Below are 23176 nucleotides of genomic sequence, written 5' to 3'. Positions count from 1 at the left end.
TTTTAAGCTGTATTTTTGTTCACAAAATGTGCTAACATCGGTACACATATAATCCATGGTATACAAGAATGTACCCTTATTATCTTAGGACATTCATTGGGACCTTTTCATCTGCAGACAGGTTTTTACGGCTCTCTGTACCTAAGGACGGAAAACATCACAAAGTAAACAGGCTGCATTATACTCAAATTAGAAAGCACTGAATATTATGTTGCTATATCTCTCTGTCCTCATTTGTTCTCGTTAAGGATTGGAACTGGAGAATATTTTCATAATGTCCAAAGGTACAAAGGTACCCGGTCTAACCAGAGTAGCCTACTCTCCCTTCTGACAGCTGTAACTGCTAGCTAATCCTTTCACCCTCTTCCATGGCTGTTAGCTAGCTACCTAGCTACAAATGCATTTAGAGTTACAACAAATAAACATTAAAATTTTGCAAATTTATAAAAAAAAATATAAAAAAATACATGGAAATATCACATTTACGTAGGTATTCACACCCTTTACTCAGTACTGTGTTGAAGCACCTTTGGCAGCGATTACAGCCTCAAATCTTCCTGGGTATGACGCTACAAGCTGGGCACACATATGTTTGGGGAGTTTCTCCCATTCTTCTCTGCAGATCCTCTCAAGCTCTGTCAGGTTGGATGGAGAGCGTCGCTGCACAGCTAATTTCAGGTCTCTCCAGGGAAGTTAGATTGGGTTCAAGTCTGGGCTCTGGCTGGGCCACTCAAGGACATTCAGAGACTTGTCCCGAAGCCACTCCTGTGTTGTCTTGGCTGTGTGCTTAGGGTTGTTGTCCTGTTTGAAGGTGAACCTTCACCTCAGTCTGAGGTCCTGAGCTCTCTGGAGCAGGTTTTCATCAAGAATATCTCTGTACTTTTCTCCGTTCATCTTTCCCTCGATCCTAACTAGTCTTCCAATCCCTGCCGCTGTAAAACATCCCCACAGTATGATGCTGCTACCACCGTGCTTCACTGTAGGGATGTTGCCAGGTTTCCTCCAGACATGACGCTTAACAGTCAGGCCAAAGAATTCAATCTTGGTTTCATCAGACCAGAAAATCTTGTTTCTCATGGTTTGAGAGTCATTTTGGTGCCTTTTGGCAAACTCCAAGCAGGCTGTCATGTTCCTTTTACTGAGGAGCGGCTTCCGTCTGGCCACTCTACCATAAAGTCCTGATTGCTGGAGTGCTGCAAAGATGGTTGTCCTTCTGGAAGGTTCTCCCATCTCCACTGGAGCTCTGTCAGAGTGACCATTGGGTTCTTGGTCACCACCCTGACCAAGGCCCTTCTCCCCCAATTGCTCAGTTTGGCCAGGCAGCCAACTCTAGGAAGAGTCTTGGTGATTCCAAACTTCTTCCATTTAAGAATGATAGAGGCCACTGTGCTCTTGGGAACCTTCAATGCTGCAGAATTTTTTTGGTGCCCTTCCCCAGATCTGTATCTTGACACAATCCTGTCTCGGAGGTCTACAGACAATTCCTTTGACCCCATGGCTTGGTTTTTGCTCTGACATGCACTGTCAACAGGTGTCTTGCCTTTCCAAATCATGTCCAATCAATTGAATTTACCACAAGTGGACTCCAAACAAGTTGTTGAAACATCTCAAGGATGGTCAATGGAAATAGGATGCACCTGAGCTCAATTTCAAGTATCATAGCAAAGGGTCTGAATATTTATGTAAATAGGGTATTTCTGCTTCTTATATTTAATAAATTTGCTAGTATTTCTAAAAACAAGTTTTCACATTGTCATTATGGGGTATTGTGTGTAGATTGATGAGGAAAAACATTTATTTAATCAATTTTAGAATAATTCTGTAATGTAACAAAGGTTCTGAATACTTTCCAAATGCACTGTATGCAGTATTTAATGTTAGCTAACTAGCAAACATTATGTTAGCAGAAACTTAGCCTGCACACTAAGTTTCTATAGTAGGCTAGCTAGCTAATAATACATTGTTTGTGATAATTTTCAAAATATATTTACTTACATGAATAGGTTCTCCCACTGCCTCCATTTTCTGTGTCCTTAGAAAAACTAAATAATGGGCCATCTTCCAGAAGTGTCCGGTGGTACTAAAAGCAGCCATCCATGTAGACGTTTGGAGAACTTTTAACAGACTGACTTCAGTCTTCAAGCATGGAGCCTGGTGCGGTTGCTAAGTGATTTGTGACACAACTGCAAACCCTCTATTGGAATCCAGCCAGAGTGAGAATAGCCAACAATTGGAACTTCTAATCACCTGCAATCTGCATTTTATTTGTATTTTTTATTTATTTAATTGAACCTTTATTTAACCAGGTAGGCTAGTTGAGAACAAGATCTCATCTACAACTGTGACCTGGCCAAGAAAAAGCAAAGCAGTGTGACACAGACAACAACACATGGAATAACATGGAATAAACAATAACACAATAAACAAGTCAATGACGCAGTAGAAAAAGAAAATCTATATACAGTGTGTGCAAAAGGCATGAGGAGGCAGGCAATAAATAGGCCATACTAGCAAATAATTACAATTTAGCAGATTAACACCGGAATGATAAATGAGCAGTTGATGATATGCACGTAGAGATACTGGTGTGCAAAATAGCAGAAAAGTTAATAAAAGCAGTATGGGGATGAGGTAGGTAGATTTGGTGGGCTATTTACAGATGGACAGCTGCAGTGATTGGTTAGCTGCTCAGGTAGAAGATGTTTAAAGTTGGTGAGGGAAATATAAGTCTCCAGCTTTAGTGATTTTTGCAATTTGTTCCAGTCACTGGCAGCAGAGAACTCGAAGGAAAAACGGCCAAATGAAGTGTTGACTTTGGGGATGATCAGTAAGATATACCTGCTGGAATGTGTGATATGGGTGGGTGTTGTTATCGTGACCAGTGAGCTGAGATAAGGCGGAGCTTTACCTAGCATAGACTTATAGATGACCTGGAGCCAGTGGGTCTGGCGACGAATATATAGCGAGGGCCAGCCGACTAGAGCATACAGGTCGCAGTGGTGGGTGGTGTAAGGTGATTTGGTAACAAAAGGGATGGCACTGTGATAGACAGCATCCAGTTTGCTGAGTAGAGTATTGGAAGCTATTTTGTAGATGACATCGCCGAAGTCGAGAATTACTAGGGTAAGTTTGGCGGCGTGAGTGAAGGAGGCTTTGTTGCAAAATAGAAATAGAAAGCCGATTCTAGATTTGATTTTGGATTGGAGATGTTTAATATGAGTCTGGAAGGAGAGTTTACAGTCGAGCCAGACACCTAGGTATTTATAGTTGTCCACATATTCTAGGTCAGAACCATCCAGGGTGGTGATGCTAGTCGGGCGGACGGGTGCGGGCAGCGAACAGTTGAAAAGCATGTATTTAGTTTTACTAGCGTTTAAGAGCAGTTGGAGGCCACGGAAGAAGTGTTGTATGGCATTGAAGCTCGTTTGGAGGTTAGATAGCACAGTGTCCAAGGAAGGGCCAGAAGTATACAGAATGGTGTATAGAGGTGGATCAGGGAATCACCAGCAGCAAGAGCGACATCATTGATATATACAGAGAACAGAGTCGGCCTGAGAATTTAACCCTGTGGTACTCCCATAGAGACTGCCAGAGGTCCGGACAACAGATTTGACACACTGAACTCTGTCTGCAAAGTAGTTGGTGAACCAGGCGAGGCAGTCATTAGAGAAACCAAGGCTATTGAGTCTGCCGATAAGAATACGGTGATTGACAGAGTCGAAAGCTTTAACTGCACAGTACTGTCTTTTATCGATGGCGGTTATGATATTGTTTAGTACCTTGAGTGTGGCTGAGGTGCACCCGTGACCGGCTCGGAAACCGGATTGCACACCGGAGAAGGTACGGTAGGATTCGAAATGGTTAGTGATCTGTTTATTAACTTGGCTTTCGAAGACTTTAGAGAGGCAGGGCAGGCTAGATATAGGTCTATAGCAGTTTGGGTCTAGAGTGTCACCCCCTTTGAACAGGGGGATGACCGCGGCAGCTTTCCAATCTTTAGGAATCGCGGGACGATACAAAAGAGAGGTTGAACAGGCTGGTAATAGGGGTTGCAAAAATGGAGGCAGATAGTTTTAGAAAGAGAGGGTCCAGATTGTCTAGCCCAGCTGATTTTTACTGGTCCAGGTTTTGCATTGAGAATGACTGACAGGGTTGTGAAATATGAATTTTTGAGACTACCTAAATCATATAAACTGGAACAGCCATCTCAATATTGGGTACATTAAATCCAATTTACTGACAGATTAGATCAGTTTAGAAACATGTACAGTGCCTTGCAAAGTATTCGGCCCCCTTGAACTTTGTGACCTTTTGCCACATTTCAGGCTTCAAACATAAAGATATAAAACTGTATTTTTTTGTGAAGAATCAACAACAAGTGGGACACAAACATGAAGTGGAACGACATTTATTGGATATTTCAAACTTTTTTAACAAATCAAAAACTGAAAAATTGGGCGTGCAAAATTATTCAGCCCCCTTAAGTTAATACTTTGTAGCGCCACCTTTTGCTGAGATTACAGCTGTAAGTCGCTTGGGGTATGTCTCTATCAGTTTTGCACATCGAGAGACTGAAATTTTTTCGCATTCCTCCTTGCAAAACAGCTCGAGCTCAGTGAGGTTGGATGGAGAGCATTTGTGAACAGCAGTTTTCAGTTCTTTCCACAGATTCTCGATTGGATTCAGGTCTGGACTTTGACTTGGCCATTCTAACACCTGGATATGTTTATTTTGCTTTATGTTTTGGATCATTGTCTTGTTGGAAGACAAATCTCCGTCCCAGTCTCAGGTCTTTTGCAGACTCCATCAGGTTTTCTTCCAGAATGGTCCTGTATTTGGCTCCATCCATCTTCCCATCAATTTTAACCATCTTCCCTGTCCCTGCTGAAGAAAAGCAGGCCCAAACCATGATGCTGCCACCACCATGTTTGACAGTGGGGATGGTGTGTTCAGCGTGATGAGCTGTGTTGCTTTTACGCCAAACATAACGTTTTGCATTGTTGCCAAAAAGTTCAATCTGACCAGAGCACCTTCTTCCACATGTTTGGTGTGTCTCCCAGGTGGCTTGTGGCAAACTTTAAAGAACACTTTTTATGGATATCTTTAAGAAATGGCTTTCTTCTTGCCACTCTTCCATAAAGGCCAGATTTGTGCAATATATACGACTGATTGCTGTCCTATGGACAGAGTCTCCCACCTCAGCTGTAGATCTCTGCAGTTCATCCAGAGTGATCATGGGCCTCTTGGCTGCATCTCTGATCAGTCTTCTCCTTGTATGAGCTGAAAGTTTAGAGGGACGGCCAGGTCTTGGTAGATTTGCAGTGGTCTGATACTCCTTCCATTTCAATATTATCGCTTGCACAGTGCTCCTTGGGATGTTTAAAGCTTGGGAAATCTTTTTGTATCCAGATCCGGCTTTAAACTTCTTCACAACAGTATCTCGGACCTGCCTGGTGTGTTCCTTGTTCTTCATGATGCTCTCTGCGCTTTTAACGGACCTCTGAGACTATCACAGTGCAGGTGCATTTATACGGAGACTTGATTACACACAGGTGGATTGTATTTATCATCATTAGTCATTTAGGTCAACATTGGATCATTCAGAGATCCTCACTGAACTTCTGGAGAGAGTTTGCTGAATAATTTTGCACGCCCAATTTTTCAGTTTTTGATTTGTTAAAAAAGTTTGAAATATCCAATAAATGTCGTTCCACTTCATGATTGTGTCCCACTTGTTGTTGATTCTTCACAAAAAAATACAGTTTTATATTTTTATGTTTGAAGCCTGAAATGTGGCAAAAGGTCGCAAAGTTCAAGTGGGCCGAATACTTTCGCAAGGCACTGTATGCAGCATAAGATTAATCAACCAATCAATGTATATAAAAAACACAGGTATTGAATCAAACAATTCTGAATATCAACCTGCAATAAACCAAGCTGGGAAAGATGGTAATGATGGGCGTGGTTTTGAGCAAACATACATTTGGAATTTTACTCAACAAGCTTGTTCAAATTAGCTCACATAGAGCAGAGTATGTTGAGTAAACACAACACGTTATCTCAAATTCTTGTCCATTTGAAGTCCACTATACTCACATATTTAGCTGATTAAGCCATTGGCTTTTTTACAGTGTTACCTTCCAAAGGCATTCATGAATGTGTCATTTTTGCTCACATCGAGCAGAGTTTGTTGAGTAGCTTACATTCTTGTCCTTTTGAAGTCCACTCAACTCACAGAATAATAATTATTTAGGAATTGGTTAAGTTGGCTTTTTTACTGTGCATTTTAATTAGAATAAAATACTGTAAAATCAAAAAAACACATCTCCCTCAATGAATTTAATTAATTAATTCATTCATTACAATTACAGTAACATTTACTTGTTTATGGTATAACACTGTGGGTATTGTTTCATTGGTTACTATACTTTCTTGCCACTAGCTGCCGGTAAGTTACTGTCAAATTCACAGCAAACCCCTTTACAGTCTAAATTGCACCCTTGAATTGAAATTAAACGAATCTCCTGAAATTAAGTGGGGTTGACCTCAACCATGTGTCCTATAGTGGTAGCTTGACCCTAGGATCTGACTGTTAACCTCTTTCTCTCTTTGCACTTACAGGTTTTCACTGGTATCTTTGCTGGTGAGATGTTTGCCAAGCTGGCTGCCATGGATCCATACTACTACTTCCAGGAAGGCTGGAATTGTTTTGACAGCTTCATCGTGACCCTCAGTTTAGTCGAGCTGGTATTGGCTGACATTGAGGGTCTGTCTGTGCTCAGGTCATTCCGATTGGTGAGTAAGAAAAGTGGTGTGAACTGGAATGATGGAGCATAATGATAACCATCTATGACCTTGATGTCCAGACAGTTTACTGAAGGTGGAGTGAAGGGTTCATTCTGCAGCAGAGTTAGCTTGACTTGACTAATGTCCAAATTCTCAAACAGTATGATTAACCACCTCAAATCTGTCTCTCCTACCCTCCCCCCCTCTCTGTATCTTGTCTAGCTGAGAGTGTTTAAGCTGGCCAAGTCGTGGCCCACACTCAACATGCTCATCAAAATCATTCACTCTTCTGTGGGAGCCCTGGGAAACTTGACCTTGGTGCTGGCCCTTATCGTCTTCATCTTCGCCGTGGTTGGCATGCAACTGTTTGGAAAGAACTACAAGGACTGTGTTTGTAAGATCGCAATAAGCTGTAAGCTGCCCCGTTGGCACATGAATGACTTCTTTCACTCATTTCTCATGGTGTTTCGGGTTCTGTGCGGGGAGTGGATCGAGTCCATGTGGGACTGCATGGAGGTGGCCGGCCAGAACATGTGCATGATCGTCTTCTTGATGGTCATGGTCATAGGCAACTTGGTGGTAAGAAAAACAACCATTGAAATATCCATAATCGAGTAGCAGTTTTTTGCATACCCTACCTGTGAAGAACAGATCTCTCTTCACTTAGTGAATTGGAAGCAAGTAGCATTTCTGCATCCACATCCACATGTAACTATGGTTTGTGCATTATAATTTTGGTCTGGTTAAGCCTGATATCAGTTAGTTTGCAGTTAGTGACACATCTGCTAAGACCTGCTCTATGTGCACCGCCCTCTCCCCAGGTGTTGAACCTGTTCCTTGCCTTGTTGCTGAGCTCGTTCAGCGCAGACAACCTGGCACCCTCAGACGATGACGGAGAACAGAACAACCTGCAAATAGCAGTCGGTCGAATAAAGACGGGGATTGCCTGGGCCAAGGTCTTTGTAGCCGAGGTTATGAAGAAGGTATGCTGTGATGACATGTCCTCTATGTTCTGTTATATATGACATCACTCTGATGTCATTGTTGTATTGTTTCTGTGTTGTTTTAACAACACCAAGACAAACGCTTTCACAATGTAGTTGAACGTCAGTATTTGTTTCTTGACTGATTTTATATCTGATTCTGATTGCAAATCTGATTCTGATGGCAAGGAGGAGGAAGAAGCAGAGGATGAGCAGAAACATCTTGATGAGTTTGACGAGAAGCTTAACTGCATCGCAAACCAGAAGGGCATAGACATCAACCGCGAGCTGGACTACATCAATGGCAATACCAGTGGTATTGGCAGCAGCGTGGGCAAGTACATGATCGACGAGGACCACATGTCCTTCATCCACAATCCCAACCTCACCGTGTGTGTTCCCATTGCGGTCGGGGAGTCAGATTTCGATAACCTCAACACCGAGGACTTCAGCAGCGAGTCGGATGTGGAGAACAGCAAAGACGTGAGTATGGAGGGATGGGTGTGATATATTCCTTCTATGCTATTTAAATATAGAAATGGTTGGGGTGTGGGGTTATATAAGAGGGGAGGTTGATGGTTGTGGAATGTGGTTAATCGGAAAATGGGAAGGGGGGTTTTGGGTGCTTGATTAGGTGAAAGGTTTGACGGAGTTCTGTTGTAGGTTTAGGATAAGTTGTGGATTGACTTGTTGAGACCTTATCAAATATAGTGGTTATGTAATTTTCTATGAATTGGAGTGCATTAGCATCCACTCCTCTAAGATTGCTCATACTTCTGACTTCTTATATGTTTTTTTTGTAGGTTTTCACAAATTCTATATGCATTAGCTAGCTTCGTGTAGCTGAATATGTCTTCCCTACTTAGCCGCAAAAGTGTGACATATTCATATTTCTCAAAAACAACTTTATTTCAAAGGAGTGCTATACTGCACATGTGCAGTTTGGCACAGCTCGTTAACTTGAGATGATCACGTGTTTCTACATAGCTAGCTTGGTGACCATTACACTGCTAGCTAGCGTGATCAAGGGTTTGTATTGGAATGGCCGTTAGAAATGTCTCTTTCTGTACAGAATTTCTTTGATTTAGCTTAATCTCACCTAACTAAACATGCTAGTTAGCTAACTAGCACAACTAACACAATGTATTTTGCAAACCTAGATAGCTGGGTACTGAAACAAATGCAAAGGATCTCTAACTCAAATCAGAAATCACAACAGGATTAGCTTAAACTAATCAAAAGATACAGTTATTTTAGTAATCGCATCGTCTTTCACAAGTTGAACCGTGGCTAATGTGTTTGCCTTTATCCGTCACCGGCTCTCCTGATGAGTAGTAGGAGGTAATGTATACACTTTTGTTAGCAAATGCAAGCTACAATACGCCAATGATGAGACTGTGACCATAGAAATATAACTCCTAGAAGTGGAATAGCCCCTCAGACCATGGCAATTTGACAGCCCCTTATGGGTACACTCAATATGGCTGACATTGTATGCTTAATTGCCACGTTAACATGGAATGTTCATTAAAATGATGCTGTGGCTTTATAATGTCAATTGTGTTGACTGTTAATAAAGCACAAATTGAATGCTGTACTTCCAGCTTTATTTTCTGATCATGGGTACTCTAAAAATGGCCGCCAGTCTACCCATCAATGACCCATTGACTTGGATGTCCGTTCTAGGAATTATATTTCTATGACTGACTTGGAAGGTAATGTATAGCTACATTTATGTTAGCTAATACAAGCTACAATACGGTAGTGATGAGAAAGAATGACTTTGTGACTAAATAGGATTTAGCAAGGTGTGTCAACAAAGTGCTTACTTTCACTTGCACATCTTCTAATGGTTAACTAGAAATAGTTAACACACTCCAGAAAACAAATCAATCAGAGGAAATATTGATTCCTTATAGCAAAACATTATGCCTCAAGCTTATTATTGCGTTTGCACCCACTACTAACCAGGGGTTGGAACCATTATGGTTTCGTTCTGGACAGAACCATTATTTTTTCCTATCGTTCCACTGTTCCGAACAACAAAATAAAGTTTTGAACCGGTTCGAACCAAAAAAAAAGTACCGGTTTGTATTGTTACTATCTATTCTTTTTTAAACCTCTGAAACCGTCATTTATTTAGATTTAGCTCGACATTAAATTACTTATTCAATTAGTGTGGATAAAGCAGCTTGTTATGGAGCAGGTAAGCAATTTAATCTCTACAGGAAAGTCTTTAAGAGAAAATTGTATTTTGCTGTAAAAGCATGGTCAAATCATAATGAAAGACAAACACACACACACACTGTGGTGCCAGTCACAGTGTAGGGCAGGAGATGCAACTGACATTTTGCAGATGAGGAGAGCACGAGAGAGGAAGGAGGAAGCTTGCCTTGAAGCGCTGGGCACATAGCCCAGCTGGGCACATAGCAGCACCACCTGAAAAAATTGTATTAATAAAAACAAAATATATATATACCGTAATTGCTGGACTATTAAGCGCACCTGAATATAAACCGCACCCACTGAATTATTAAAAAATATGTATTTTGTACATAAATAAGCCGCACATGTCTATAAGCCGCAGGTGCCTACCGGTACATTGAAACAAATGAACTTTACACAGCCTTTAAATGAAACACGGCTTGTAACAAAAATTAAACAGTGGCCTACCAAGAAAGTCATTGGTCACTATCTTCCTCCTCCTGTGCACTGAAACCACTGAAGCCATCTCCTTCGGTGTCGGAGTTGAATAGCCTCAGAATTGCTTCATCCGATGTTGGATCGTTTTCATTGTCGTTCTCGTCACTTTCATCCGGAGGCAAATACCCCGCTGAGCTCATGCTGCCCCTTCAACACACAGCAGTCCAGCCTTTCGAAACCCATTGATGATAGTGGATTCTTTTACAATGCTCCACGCTGTCAGGACCCACTGGCAGACTTGACCATAAGTTGCTCTTCGCATGCGGCCCATTTTAGTGAAGGATTTCTCCCCACTTGTCATCCAAGCCTCCCACTGAACAAGGAGCGCCACTTTAAATGCACGATTTACACTGATGTCGAGTGGCTGCAAATACTTTGGGCCATCTGCTTTTCTTCCCTCTGAAAGCTTTTGTTGTCTTTTTGCACTGAGTCAGTTCCTCACGCTGCTTTCCAACGTCTTATCATCGACTCATTAAGGCCAAGCTCCCGTGCAGCAGCTCTATTTCCTTTTCCAACAGCCAGATCGATCGCCTTCAACTTGAAAGCTGCATCATATGCATTTCTCCGTGTCTTTGCCATGATGAGGGTGACAAAATTACTACCGTAATCAGAATGATGGGAAGTTTGAGCGCGCTCGATTTACGTCACATTATGTGACGGTGCTCAGTTTTTTGGCGGCATGAATCTTGTGAAAGCGGTAAAAATCCATAAATTAGCCGCGTCATTGTATAAACCGCGAGGTTCAAAGCGTGGGAATAAAGTAGCGGCTTATAGTCCGGAAATTGCAGTATAAGTATTTTTTCACAAACGTAGTGCGCTGGGCCTTTACTAGTCCTGAATTAGCGCGGGGAATTTTTTTTTCCACACCATGTATATAATGTTGGCAGTAGGCTACAGTAACCTATTCTTCAGTGGGGAGGGGCAGATAGCCTACACACAAGTATACCCACTGGCAAAGATTTACAGCCGGTAGGCAGACACTGGAATAAGTTTCTGAGTGGTCAGAATGTAATAGAAAGTTAGAAAGTTATTAACCGTTTCCCATGCTTTTAAAATAACAGTTATGTCCCGGAACAGTATAGATCACTTTAGTTTCAGGTTAGGGTTCTGTTCCTCAAATCATTTCCTTCTTTTCCAGTTTTCTGTTCTGTTCCCTGAACTGGTTCCAACCCTTGCTACTAACCACTATTGTTATCCAGCATATTCATTTTAATTAGTGTGCTTGCTTCAGCAAGATCACTACTGTTAAATAGCTGATGCAATCGCTCAAATTTTCTTCAGGAAATTTACCTTTTCTAGTTATAGCTGTAGCATGATGCTTTGCAGAGTAGCCAAATACAGTCCCTTCAGAAAGTGTTTATGCCCCTTGACTTATTCCACATTTTGTTGTGTTACTGACTGAATTCCACATGTTTGAAATGTTTTAATTTGATTTCTTACCCATCTACACTAAAATGTTGCATATTTATTGAAAATTAAATACATAAATATCTAATTTCTTCACACCCCTGAGTCAATACATGTTAGAATCATCTTTGGCAGCGATTACAGCTGTGAGTCGTTCTGGGTAAGTCTCTAACAGCTTTGCACACCTGGAATGTACAATATCTGCACTTATTTCTTTTCAAGTTCTGTCAAGTTGACTGCCATTTTCAAGTCTTGCCCTAGATTTTAAGCCCGATTTTAAGTCCAAACTATAAGTAGGCCACTCAGGAACATTCAATGTAATCTTGGTAAGAAACTCTAATGTATATTTGGCCTTGTGGTTTAAGTTATTGTCCTCCTGAAAGGTGAATTTGTCTCCCAGTGTATGTTTAGAAAGCAGACTGAACCAGATTTGGGATTTTGCCTGGGATTTTGCCTGTGCTTAGCTCTATTCCATTTATTTTTATCTTTAAAAAAAATCTTCCAGGTCCTTGCTGATGACAAGCATACCCATAAAATGATGCAGCCACCACCATGCTTGAAAATATGAAGAGTGGTACTCAGTAACGTGTTGTGTTGGATTTGCCTCAAACATAACACTTTGTATTCAGGACATAAAGTACATTTCTTTGCCACATTTTTGCAGTTTTACTTTAGTACCTTATTGTAAACAGGATGCATATTTTAGAACATTTGTATTCTGTACCTGCTTTCTTCTTTTTGCGCTGTTATTTAGGTTAGTATTGTGGATTAGCTATAATGTTGTTGATTCATCCTCAGTTTTCTCCTGTCACAGCCATTTAACTCTGTAACTGTTTTAAAGTCACCATTGGCTTCATGGTGAAATCCCTGAGCAGTGTCCTTCCTCTCTAGTAACTGAGTTAGGAAGGACACCTGTATCTTTGTAGTAACTGGGTGTATTGACACACCATCCAAATTGTAAATAATAACTTCAACATGCTCAAAGGATGTTCAACTTCTCCTTTTAAAAATGTTTACCAATCTACCGATAGGTGCCCTTCTTTACGAGGAAAACCTGCCTGATCTTTGTGGTTGAATCAGTGTTTGAAATGTACTGCTCGACTAAGGGGCCTTAGCTGAGCAATTAGATAATTGTATGTGTTGGGTACAGAGATGGTAGAAATGATTGTGACTTGTTAAGCAAATTCTTGCTCCTGAACATATATAGGCTTGCCAATACAAAGGGGTTGAACACTTATTGACTCAAGACATTTCAGCTTTTCATTTAAAAAAAACTTGTAAACATAAAAAAGTATAATTCCACTTTGACATTATGGGGTATGATCTCATTTGTAGCCTTTTTAAATTCAGGCTGTAACACAACACAATGTGGAAAAAGTCAAGGGGTGTGAATACGTTCTGAACATGCTGAGGCTCTTGAGATTGCAGTCTTAATGTAGTAGATGATGTAATGGCTTAAAGTGCATTTGTGTGTGTGTGTGTGCCATGTTTTTTAATCCACTCATCAACACTGGCCTGAGCAGTGAATATAGAGCGGTGAACACAGAAGGGGCGAACACAAGAGACCTTCAGATGACCTGACGTTTCAGAACATTTGTTTAGACATGGCAGTACCACTGGCTCTGCAGACTGACAGACAGACAGACAGACGGACACCGCTTTGTGTATGTCAACGTGTGGGAAAGGTCCTCCTCACTCGTACAGTATGTGGATATGTTGGGGAGCTCTGATGCTTGGGTCACCTTGACCTGGTTTGCAGAGGGAAGTCATGCAGCAGCTCTAATACCTGTACCAGATTCCAGTCTTCTCCGCTACCTGTCTCCACCAACCACAAGGCTGGCTATCCTACATCTAAGCCTGTCACAGCCCAGCCCTGCAGCGATTGGATGGACACAGAGCCCATGTCAGACAGTCAGGGATCTGTCTGGCTGTTTGTGATACTGGAGAAAGAGAGCAAGAGAGAGGGGGAGAGAGAGAGTGTGTATGAGAGTAAGAGAGAGAAGCACAGTCTTTCTGCTGACTATTCAGGATTCTAAAGTGAAGCGTCATTCATCTGTAAATTGGATTAGCTCTGTGCGTGTGCGCGTGCGTGCGTGAATTTGTCCTGGTTCACCTTGACTTATTGTTCAGCTTTGAGATGATTTATTAGGTTGGCTAGACAACATCTCTACCTGAACATGCTGTTTGAGATCAGCCTCAATACATTTACATTTTATGCCTTTCATAGAACTATGTGTTGAATCATCTCTCCATAACCGTTTCACTGTAATCATATCAAATAATACTTTGTTAATGGTCGTCGTTTGTGGCTCGACTGTTGTATTTAAGAATAAGCATTTCTTCTGAGAGTCTGTGAGTATCTATACTGTGAGACATGAATTAAAAAGCCCCTGCCTATGATCCTTCCTCCACCTCACTTTTATTAACATGTTTACCATATCAATTACCTTCTTGAGTGTCGTATGTTTTTTTACTCAATCCTGGGCATTGAGTAAAATGGTTAACCACTGGATCTAATGCTCTAGTCTATTTACATAAATATACATGTAACTAGCAACAAATCAGGCATCACTGTCAATTCTGCGTATGCATATTTATCATTGACCAGCCTTAATAATGTAATCACCCAGCAGCCAAGGTTAATGACCAACTGGTCAATGTTGCTATTAATAATACTCACTTCAAGGCAAATAGACAAGGTCACCCACACATCCATGGTCAGAATGTAAGAGAATGTGTTAAAAATGCAGACAACATGTAACATCTAACCTCCAGCTGAGACACACAGCTTTTCCTGGTTAGGTTACGTGCCCCTTAAATCATGATGCCTTTGAGGTATCCACAGAAAGGGTGAGTAGGTGACTAGTGGATGCTTTTGTAGGCAGTGGGTACCACTGTGCAGTATCTTTGTACATACTAGCTCATAACACCACAGAATGTTCTGTGATGTTAGGAGTCTGACCCTCTCTCCTGTTGTCTGTCTCAGCTGGATGACACTAGCTCTTCGGAAGGCAGCACCATAGACATCAAGCCTGACGTGGAGGAAGTGGTGGTGGTGGAGGTTGTGGAGGAGTTCCTGGACCCAGACGCCTGCTGGACAGATGGTAACTAAGAAGCCACAGAGAGACACAGGCCTCATTCTGGCCACAATAGCACTTAGTATAAATGCTAACTGATTTAATTGTGGGCCATGGCAAGTGTGGGTTGGTGAGTGTCTGTACTCATCTTCAGTTTGTATGGCATAATGAGGCCATTTTATGGACGTGTGCGTGTGTAGTCAATAGTGTGTACATGTCCTAAATGTATTTGACTGTGTCAGTAACAGTGAGTGTGTGTGCCCTCTTATCCAGAATGTGTTGCCAAGTATACGTTTTTGTACTTGCCCATCGATCATGGCTGGGGGAAGCACTGGTGGTTCCTGAGAAAGACAAGCTACCTGATTGTGGAGCACAACTGGTTTGAGACCGTCATCATCTTCATGATCCTTCTCAGTAGCGGGGCGTTGGTAAGAATGCACACACACACATTTGTTTTACTATCCTTGTGGGGACTTAACAATTGATTCCCATTCAAAATCATATTTTTCCTAACCCTAAATATAACCCTAATCCTTAACCTAAACCTAACCCTAACTCCTAAACCTAACCCTAATTCTAACCCTAGCCCTAAAACTAACCCCTAAGCCTAAAATAGCTTTTTTCCTTGGGTGGACTTGCAAAATGTCTCCATTTGTTTTACTATCCTTGTGTGGACTTCTGGTAAAAAGCAAAACACACAGACTAACAGTTTAGCTCATACTGCACCATTAAGTACTGTCTTACAGTAAACCGTATCAGTTCCGACAGAATGTACTGAAATGTAATAATTAAATCGATAAATATTTTATTCCCCCATCATGCCTTTTACCTGTCTACGACTGTTTGTGATATGATTCTTGCTAATGAGCAGCAAAGTTCTGTAATGCACCAACCTTTTAAGCAAAGGGATCCAGCTTAGTTTTCAGCTTTCTGGGGGACTGTAGCACAATGGTGATTCAGAATGCTTACAGTGCCTTCAGAAAGTATTCACACCCCTTGATTTTTTTACACATTTGTTGTGTTACAAGGTGGGATTAAAATTGATTTAGTTGTCATTTTTTGACAATACTCCGTAATGTCAAAGTGATTTTCCCCCCCTAACATTAGTAAAAATATAATGAAAAATAAAACAGTAATATATCTTGATTACATGGGTATTCAACCCCCTGAGTCAATGCATGTTGGAATCACCTTCGGCAGTGATTATAGCTGTGAGTCTGTCTGGGTAAGTCTATCTGAGTTTTGCACACCTGGATTGTACCATATTTGCATTATTATTATTTTATTTTTTTCAAGCTTTGTCAGGTTTTCAAGCAGATTTATGTCAAAACTGTAACTAGGCCACTAAGGAACATTCAATGTTGTCTTGGTTAGCAACTCTCGTGTACATTTGGCTTTGTGTTGAAGGTTATTGTCCTGCTGAAAGGTAAATTGGTCTCCCAGTGTCTGTTGTAAAGCAGACCGAACCGGTTCTTCCGCTAGGATTTTGCCTGTGCTTAGCTCTATTACGTTTATTTTAATTTAAAAAAACCTCCCTAGTCTTTGCTGATGACAAGCATACCCATTACATGATGCAGCCACAACCATGCTTGAAAATGTGAAGAGAGGTACTCAGTGATGTGTTGGATTTGCCCCAAACATAACGGTTTGTATTCAGGACATACATTACATTTCTTTGACAATATTTTTGCAGTATTACTTTAGTGCCTTATTGCAAACAGGATGCATATTTTAGAATATTTGTATTCTGTACCTGCTTTCTTCTTTTCGCTCTGTTATTTAGGTTAATATTGTGGAGTAGCTACAATGTTGTTGATCCATCCTCAGTCTTCTCCTATCACAGCCATTAAACTCTGTAACTGATTTTAAGTCACCATTGGCCTCATGGTGACATTCCTGAGTAGTTTGCTTCCTCTCCAACAACTGAGTTAGGAAGGACACCTGTATCTTTGTAGTAACTAGGTGTATTGACACACCATTCAAATGTTAATTAATAACTTAACCAAGATCAAAAGGATATTCAATGTCTGATTTGAATTATTTTTTACCCATCTACCAATAGGTGCCCTTCTTTGTGAGGCATTGGTAAACCTTCCTGGTCTTTGTGGTTGAATCTGTGTTTGAAATTCACTGCTCAATTGAGGGACCTTGAAGATAATTGTATGTGTGGGGTAGAGAGATTTCGTAGTCATTCAGAAATCATGTTAAACACTATTATTGCGCACAGAGTGAGTCCATGCAACTTATTATGTGACGTGTTAAGCAAATTTGTACTCCTTCACTTATATAGGTTTGCCATGAAAGGGGTTGAATACTTATTGAATCAAGACATTTCAGATTTTCATTATTAGTTCATTTGTAAACATTTATAAAACCATTATTCCACTTTGACATTATGGTGTATTGTGTGTAGACCAGTGACACAAAATCTCAATACAACAAAATGTGGAAAAGGGTGTGAATATTTTCTGAATGAAAGTTTTCACTTCCATTTACTTTTTCCACATTTTGTTGTGTTACAGCCTGATTTTAAAATCGATTAAATGTAGATGTTTTTGTCACTGGCCTAAACACAATACCCCATAGTGTCATAGTAGAATAATATTTTTATGAATTTTTATAAATGAATTAAAAATGAAAAGCTGAACTGTCATGTGTCAATAAGTATTCAACGCCTTTGTTATTTACCCCACACATACAATTATGTGTAAGGTCCCTCAGTCGAGCAGTGAATTTCAAACACAGTTTCAACCACAAAGATCAGAGACGTTTTCTAATGCCTCGTAAAAAAAGGCACCTATTGGTAAATGGGTCAAAAATGTAAAAGCAGACATTGAATATCCCTTTGAGCATGGTGAAGTTATTAATTAACCTTTGGATAGTGTATCATTATACCCAGTCACTACAAAGATACAGGCGTCCTTCCTAACTCAATTGCTGGAGAGGAAGGAAACCGCTCAGGGATTTCACATTTAGGCCAATGGTGACTTTAAAACAGTTACAGAGATTAATGGCTGTGATAGGAGATCTGAGGATGAATCAACAACATTGTATTACTCCACAATACTAACCTAAATAACAGAGCAAAAAGAAGGAAGCCTGTACAGAAAAAATATTCCAAAACATGCATCCTGTTTAAAAGAAGGCACTAAAGTAATACTGCAAAAAATGTGGTAACGCAATCAATTTTGTGTCCTGAACACAAAGTTTTATGTTTGAGGCAAATCCAACACAACACATTACTGAGTACCACTCTAATTTTTTGGGACTTCCTTACCAAGAAGACAGTGAATGTTCCTGAGTGTCCCAAGTTACAGTTTTGACTTAGACCTGCTTGAAAATCTATGGCAAGACCAGAACATTATTGTCTTGCAATGATCAACAGCTAATTTGACAGAGCTTGAAGAATTCTGAAAAGAATAATGGGTAAATATTGTACAATCCAGGTGTGCAAAGCTCTTAGAGACTTACCCAGAAAGTCTCACAGCTGTAATCACTGCCAAAGGTGATTCTAAGATGAATTGACTTAGGGCTGTGAATACTTCAATACATTGTCGTATGAGAGAGAACAACTAAATTCACATAGTTTGCCATAAACATAGGGCAGTATTACCGTTAGCACAGTTGAATCCCAAGAGTTTAGATGCAATCAGGTTTCTGTAGAGAAAATAATACTGTATATAAAAAAGACAGCATAACACTTGTTGGAGGACTGAGACAGGATGGTCTTTGCCAATTTGACCAATAGCACCTTTAACATTATATACTGTAGTTTTCAGAGAATTCATATTTCAACAGGAAAAGCAAATGGCAAAACTATCTATAACACTATCTATAACACCTTTAACCATAGAGAGGGTCATGAGTTTTTCACATTATATGAAAAACTCTGAGGCCTAATCACAAGACAAGACATCCAGTCACGTCAGTGTTGTTAACCTGCTGCTGTTCTGTTTTCCCCTCCCCCAGGCCTTTGAGGATGTGTACATAAATAAGAGGAAGACCATTAAGATTATCCTGGAGTACGCAGACAGCGTGTTCACCTATATCTTCATCCTGGAGATGGTGCTCAAATGGGTGGCCTATGGCTGGGTCAAATACTTCACCAACGCCTGGTGTTGGCTGGACTTCTTCATTGTGGATGTAAGTAACTTATCCAACTGACCCTATGTTACTTCTTGCCTCCTATTATAATTTCCTTCCTCCATCTTTCCATCCTTTATTATTTTGTGCTGGTCTCTCTTTAAATCTCTTTTTATCTCTCTTGCTTTGTCTTCATGTTCTTCTTCTCTGGCTATGTCTTTTATGTCTCTTGCTTCTCTCTCTGTCAGTCTTCATTTTATGAGAGTTGATGAGCTTTTCTCTCCTCTTCCCAAGTTGGATACTGTTTCCCTTCAAGCACACTGTAGCTGTAACCAGATGACTCTTTGTTCCTGATCTGAGGCAACTTTGATAACAAGGGACTTGAATATCTCAAATGATGATGCTGCAGTGTGACCATTTAGCACTGATTGCAGATGCTGGGTATGGACATGACATCAAGTCATTACTTATTGACATCAAACATTTAGCAGGCATAACAAAACTCCCCCTTCTTCCCATAAATATACTCTGTATAGTACATAACTCAAACATTTGCCAATTTGACTGCTTTGTCAACAACATTTGACCAATCTTTTAAGTGGATTTAATTTAATTTAATGCTATTCTTACCCTCCAGCTGAAATGTTGAAAGGCCTGGCATCATTCATTGATATTATGGCCTTTCGCGTTGTATCTCTCTACCCTGTTTAACTAACTCTATTGGCTAGTGTGTTATCTGTTGCTGTGGAGTTGACCTATCTTGTCATTGCTGTGAGTGAACTGCTGTAATATGGAATATTACAGCCTGAGATGGGAGGTGTGGTATTAGCAGTGAGTCAACAATGTGGTTCACAATAGCACTTTACTATGTAAACAACCAAGGGGAACCACCATTTGCACATAGGTGATAGTAGGGGTAGGGGACCATCAACAATTTTTGACATTTATCCTTGAAGAAAAATCAAAAGAAAAACGTTACACTGTCCACATGGGACACATCACAATGCCATACAAGCTCTCTTCGGTTCTGGTGTTGCAAAGTGGGGGGTTTCATCCATTGTTGCTTTCCCCAGTAAAATGTTTCTACTGTTGTGTATCAAAGGCTGTGGTGTCTGTATGTTCCGCTGTCTCTGGAAGAGCAAATGTAAAGTTATATTTTGCACTTGACCTGTCCTGTTGGATGTGTTGGGTTGGGTCATGTGATGGATGGATGGTAAGTCAAGTCATGACTTCTGAGTCTTAAACTCCATTATCAACTAATGTGTTCTCATTCCTGATGGTTTAAGTATGTGTTAATGTCTGTGCTCAGTTTTGTGGGAGTGTGTGTGTGTGTGTGTGTTTTGTTTGTGTGTGTGCACCTGCCTGTGCATTGTGGGTTACTCAGAAGGTGCAGGTCTCTCTCCTCAGTATCTATTTGCACAGCCAGAGGAGGGAGGCATGGCGGCCACTCCCCGCCTTTACTACAGGGGGCGCCAAGCAGACAGAGGCTGAAGGTGATCATCACCCCAAAGAACAATGCCAGTGTAGTAGCCGAGAGGACAGTGGAAGATTTAGCGTGCCATTAAATAAGCCAGGGGACAGACATAGACAAAGGCTGTGTGTATATACGATAGAGATCATTTTAATATTAAATCTACCCCTTTGTGAAAAAGAAACCCATGGTTTAGAATAGCGTAGTTTCATCGGTAGTACTCAATACATTATGTATACAGTGCCTTGCGAAAGTATTCGGCCCCCTTGAACTTTGCGACCTCTTGCCACATGTCAGGCTTCAAACATAAAGATATAAAACTGTATTTTTGTGTGAAGAATCAACAACAAGTGGGACACAATCATGAAGTGGAACGACATTTATTGGATATTTCAAACTTTTTCAACAAATCAAAAACTGAAAAATTGGGCGTGCAAAATTATTCAGCCCCCTTAAGTTAATACTTCGTAGCGCCACCTTTTGCTGCGATTACAGCTGTAAGTCGCTTGGGGTACGTCTCTATCAGTTTTGCACATCAAGAGACTGAAATTTTTTCCCATTCCTCCTTGCAAAACAGCTCGAGCTCAGTGAGGTTGGATGGAGAGCATTTGTGAACAGCAGTTTTCAGTTCTTTCCACAGATTCTCGATTGGATTCAGGTCTGGACTTTGACTTGACCATTCTAACACCTGGATATGTTTATTTTTGAACCATTCCATTGTAGATTTTGATTTATGTTTTGGATCATTGTCTTGTTGGAAGAGAAATCTCCGTCCCAGTCTCAGGTCTTTTGCAGACTCCATCAGGTTTTCTTCCAGAATGGTCCTGTATTTGGCTCCATCCATCTTCCCATCAATTTTATCCATCTTCCCTGTCCCTGCTGAAGAAAAGCAGGCCCAAACCATGATGCTGCCACCACCATGTTTGACAGTGGGGATGGTGTGTTCAGGGTGATGAGCTGTGTTGCTTTTACGCCAAACATAACGTTTTGCATTGTTGCCAAAAAGTTCAATCTGACCAGAGCACCTTCTTCCACATGTTTGGTGTGTCTCCCAGGTGGCTTGTGGCAAACTTTAAACAACACTTTTTATGGATATCTTTAAGAAATGGCTTTCTTCTTGCCACTCTTCCATAAAGGCCAGATTTGTGCAATATACGACTGATTGTTGTCCTATGGACAGAGTCTCCCACCTCAGCTGTAGATCTCTGCAGTTCATCCAGAGTGATCATGTGCCTCTTGGCTGCATCTCTGATCAGTCTTCTCCTTGTATGAGCTGAAAGTTTAGAGGGACGGCCAGGTCTTGGTAGATTTGCAGTGGTCTGATACTCCTTCCATTTCAATATTATCGCTTGCACAGTGCTCCTTGGGATGTTTAAAGCTTGGGAAATCTTTTTGTATCCAGATCCGGCTTTAAACTTCTTCACAACAGTATCTCGGACCTGCCTGGTGTGTTCCTTGTTCTTCATGATGCTCTCTGCGCTTTTAACGGACCTCTGAGACTATCACAGTGCAGGTGCATTTATACGGAGACTTGATTACACACAGGTGGATTGTATTTATCATCATTAGTCATTTAGGTCAACATTGGATCATTCAGAGATCCTCACTGAACTTCTGGAGAGAGTTTGCTGCACTGAAAGTAAAGGGGCTGAATAATTTTGCACGCCCAATTTTTCAGTTATTGTTTTTTTTTAAAAGTTTGAAATATCCAATAAATGTCGTTCCACTTCATGATTGTGTCCCACTTGTTGTTGATTCTTCACAAAAAAATACAGTTTTATATCTTTATGTTTGAAGCCTAAATTGTGGCAAAAGGTCGCAAAGTTCAAGGGGGCCGAATACTTTCGCAAGGCACTGTATATATCTATTGTACATTTTCATGAATGAGTGAAACCAAAAGATCAGCTCTTTCTCAAACACAGCCTTTGTCAACAGTTCCCAGAAGAGAAGAAGTCTGTCCCTTCAGAGCTGTGATAAAGTATAGTATTTGTCATTGGTAGACTCTAAGTATGTTTTAGACATATTTGCAAATCCCTTTGAATGAAACTGTCCCCTGTTTCTCAATGCCCATATAACAGTCCAGAGTCCTCTGCCATTTGATGAGGAATAAAGGCAGTATAATATGTTGTCCCTTGACCCAAATCCCCCCCTGCCAGTATCACGTTATCGTGGATGGTCATGGGAGACAGAGGGGAAGGGAGCTCAAGTTTTCTAACAGGCATGGTGTCCTGTAGTCTCTGTGCCTCTTTGACTCCTTGTGCCTCTCTGTCCTGTAACTACTCTACTACTGTGTCAAACCACATCTTTGGTCCCTTGGGTCACCTTATGTAGGCTATGGCTCCGTCATCAGTTCAACTAGTGGTCTAGAATAGAATGAAATGTGAGTATAAGATGGCTCAGGGATGTGCACATTCAACCTGTACCTTCTCTCGCAGGTACCTATAACCGTGTCTCTCTTAAAATTAAAAGGGGTGTTGTACTGCAGACGAGAGGGACTTGGCTTGGATGTGTTGAGGGGCCAGGGTAAGATTATTGTGGTTTTTTCTCGGGACTCTCCCTTTCACAGGTTTTCCTCTCTCCTACTCGTCCCCACTACCGTCCTCACCCTCCTGGCACCCATCTCCATTCTTATACTCAACTGGTACTTTGTGAATTGTGTGAATATT

General features: G+C 40.9%; 1 protein-coding gene across 1 annotated transcript in view; it reads left to right on the top strand.

The window, feature by feature from the left end:
* LOC135539915 (sodium channel protein type 8 subunit alpha-like) overlaps positions 1-23176 on the top strand; it is a 113040-nt gene that overhangs the window by 65720 nt on the left and 24144 nt on the right. The window contains exons 15-21 of the mRNA XM_064966167.1: positions 6622-6795; positions 7009-7365; positions 7608-7769; positions 7959-8252; positions 14866-14983; positions 15230-15384; positions 18926-19099. Of these exons, the coding sequence (XP_064822239.1) occupies positions 6622-6795; positions 7009-7365; positions 7608-7769; positions 7959-8252; positions 14866-14983; positions 15230-15384; positions 18926-19099 (1434 nt within the window). The remainder of the gene's footprint in view (positions 1-6621; positions 6796-7008; positions 7366-7607; positions 7770-7958; positions 8253-14865; positions 14984-15229; positions 15385-18925; positions 19100-23176) is intronic.

Source organism: Oncorhynchus masou, chromosome 5 (genome assembly GCF_036934945.1).
Source record: "Oncorhynchus masou masou isolate Uvic2021 chromosome 5, UVic_Omas_1.1, whole genome shotgun sequence".
In the NCBI taxonomy this organism is placed as follows: domain Eukaryota; kingdom Metazoa; phylum Chordata; class Actinopteri; order Salmoniformes; family Salmonidae; genus Oncorhynchus; species Oncorhynchus masou.
The sequence above is the reverse complement of the archived record's forward strand: the minus strand, read 5'-3'. Positions and strand labels throughout refer to the sequence as shown.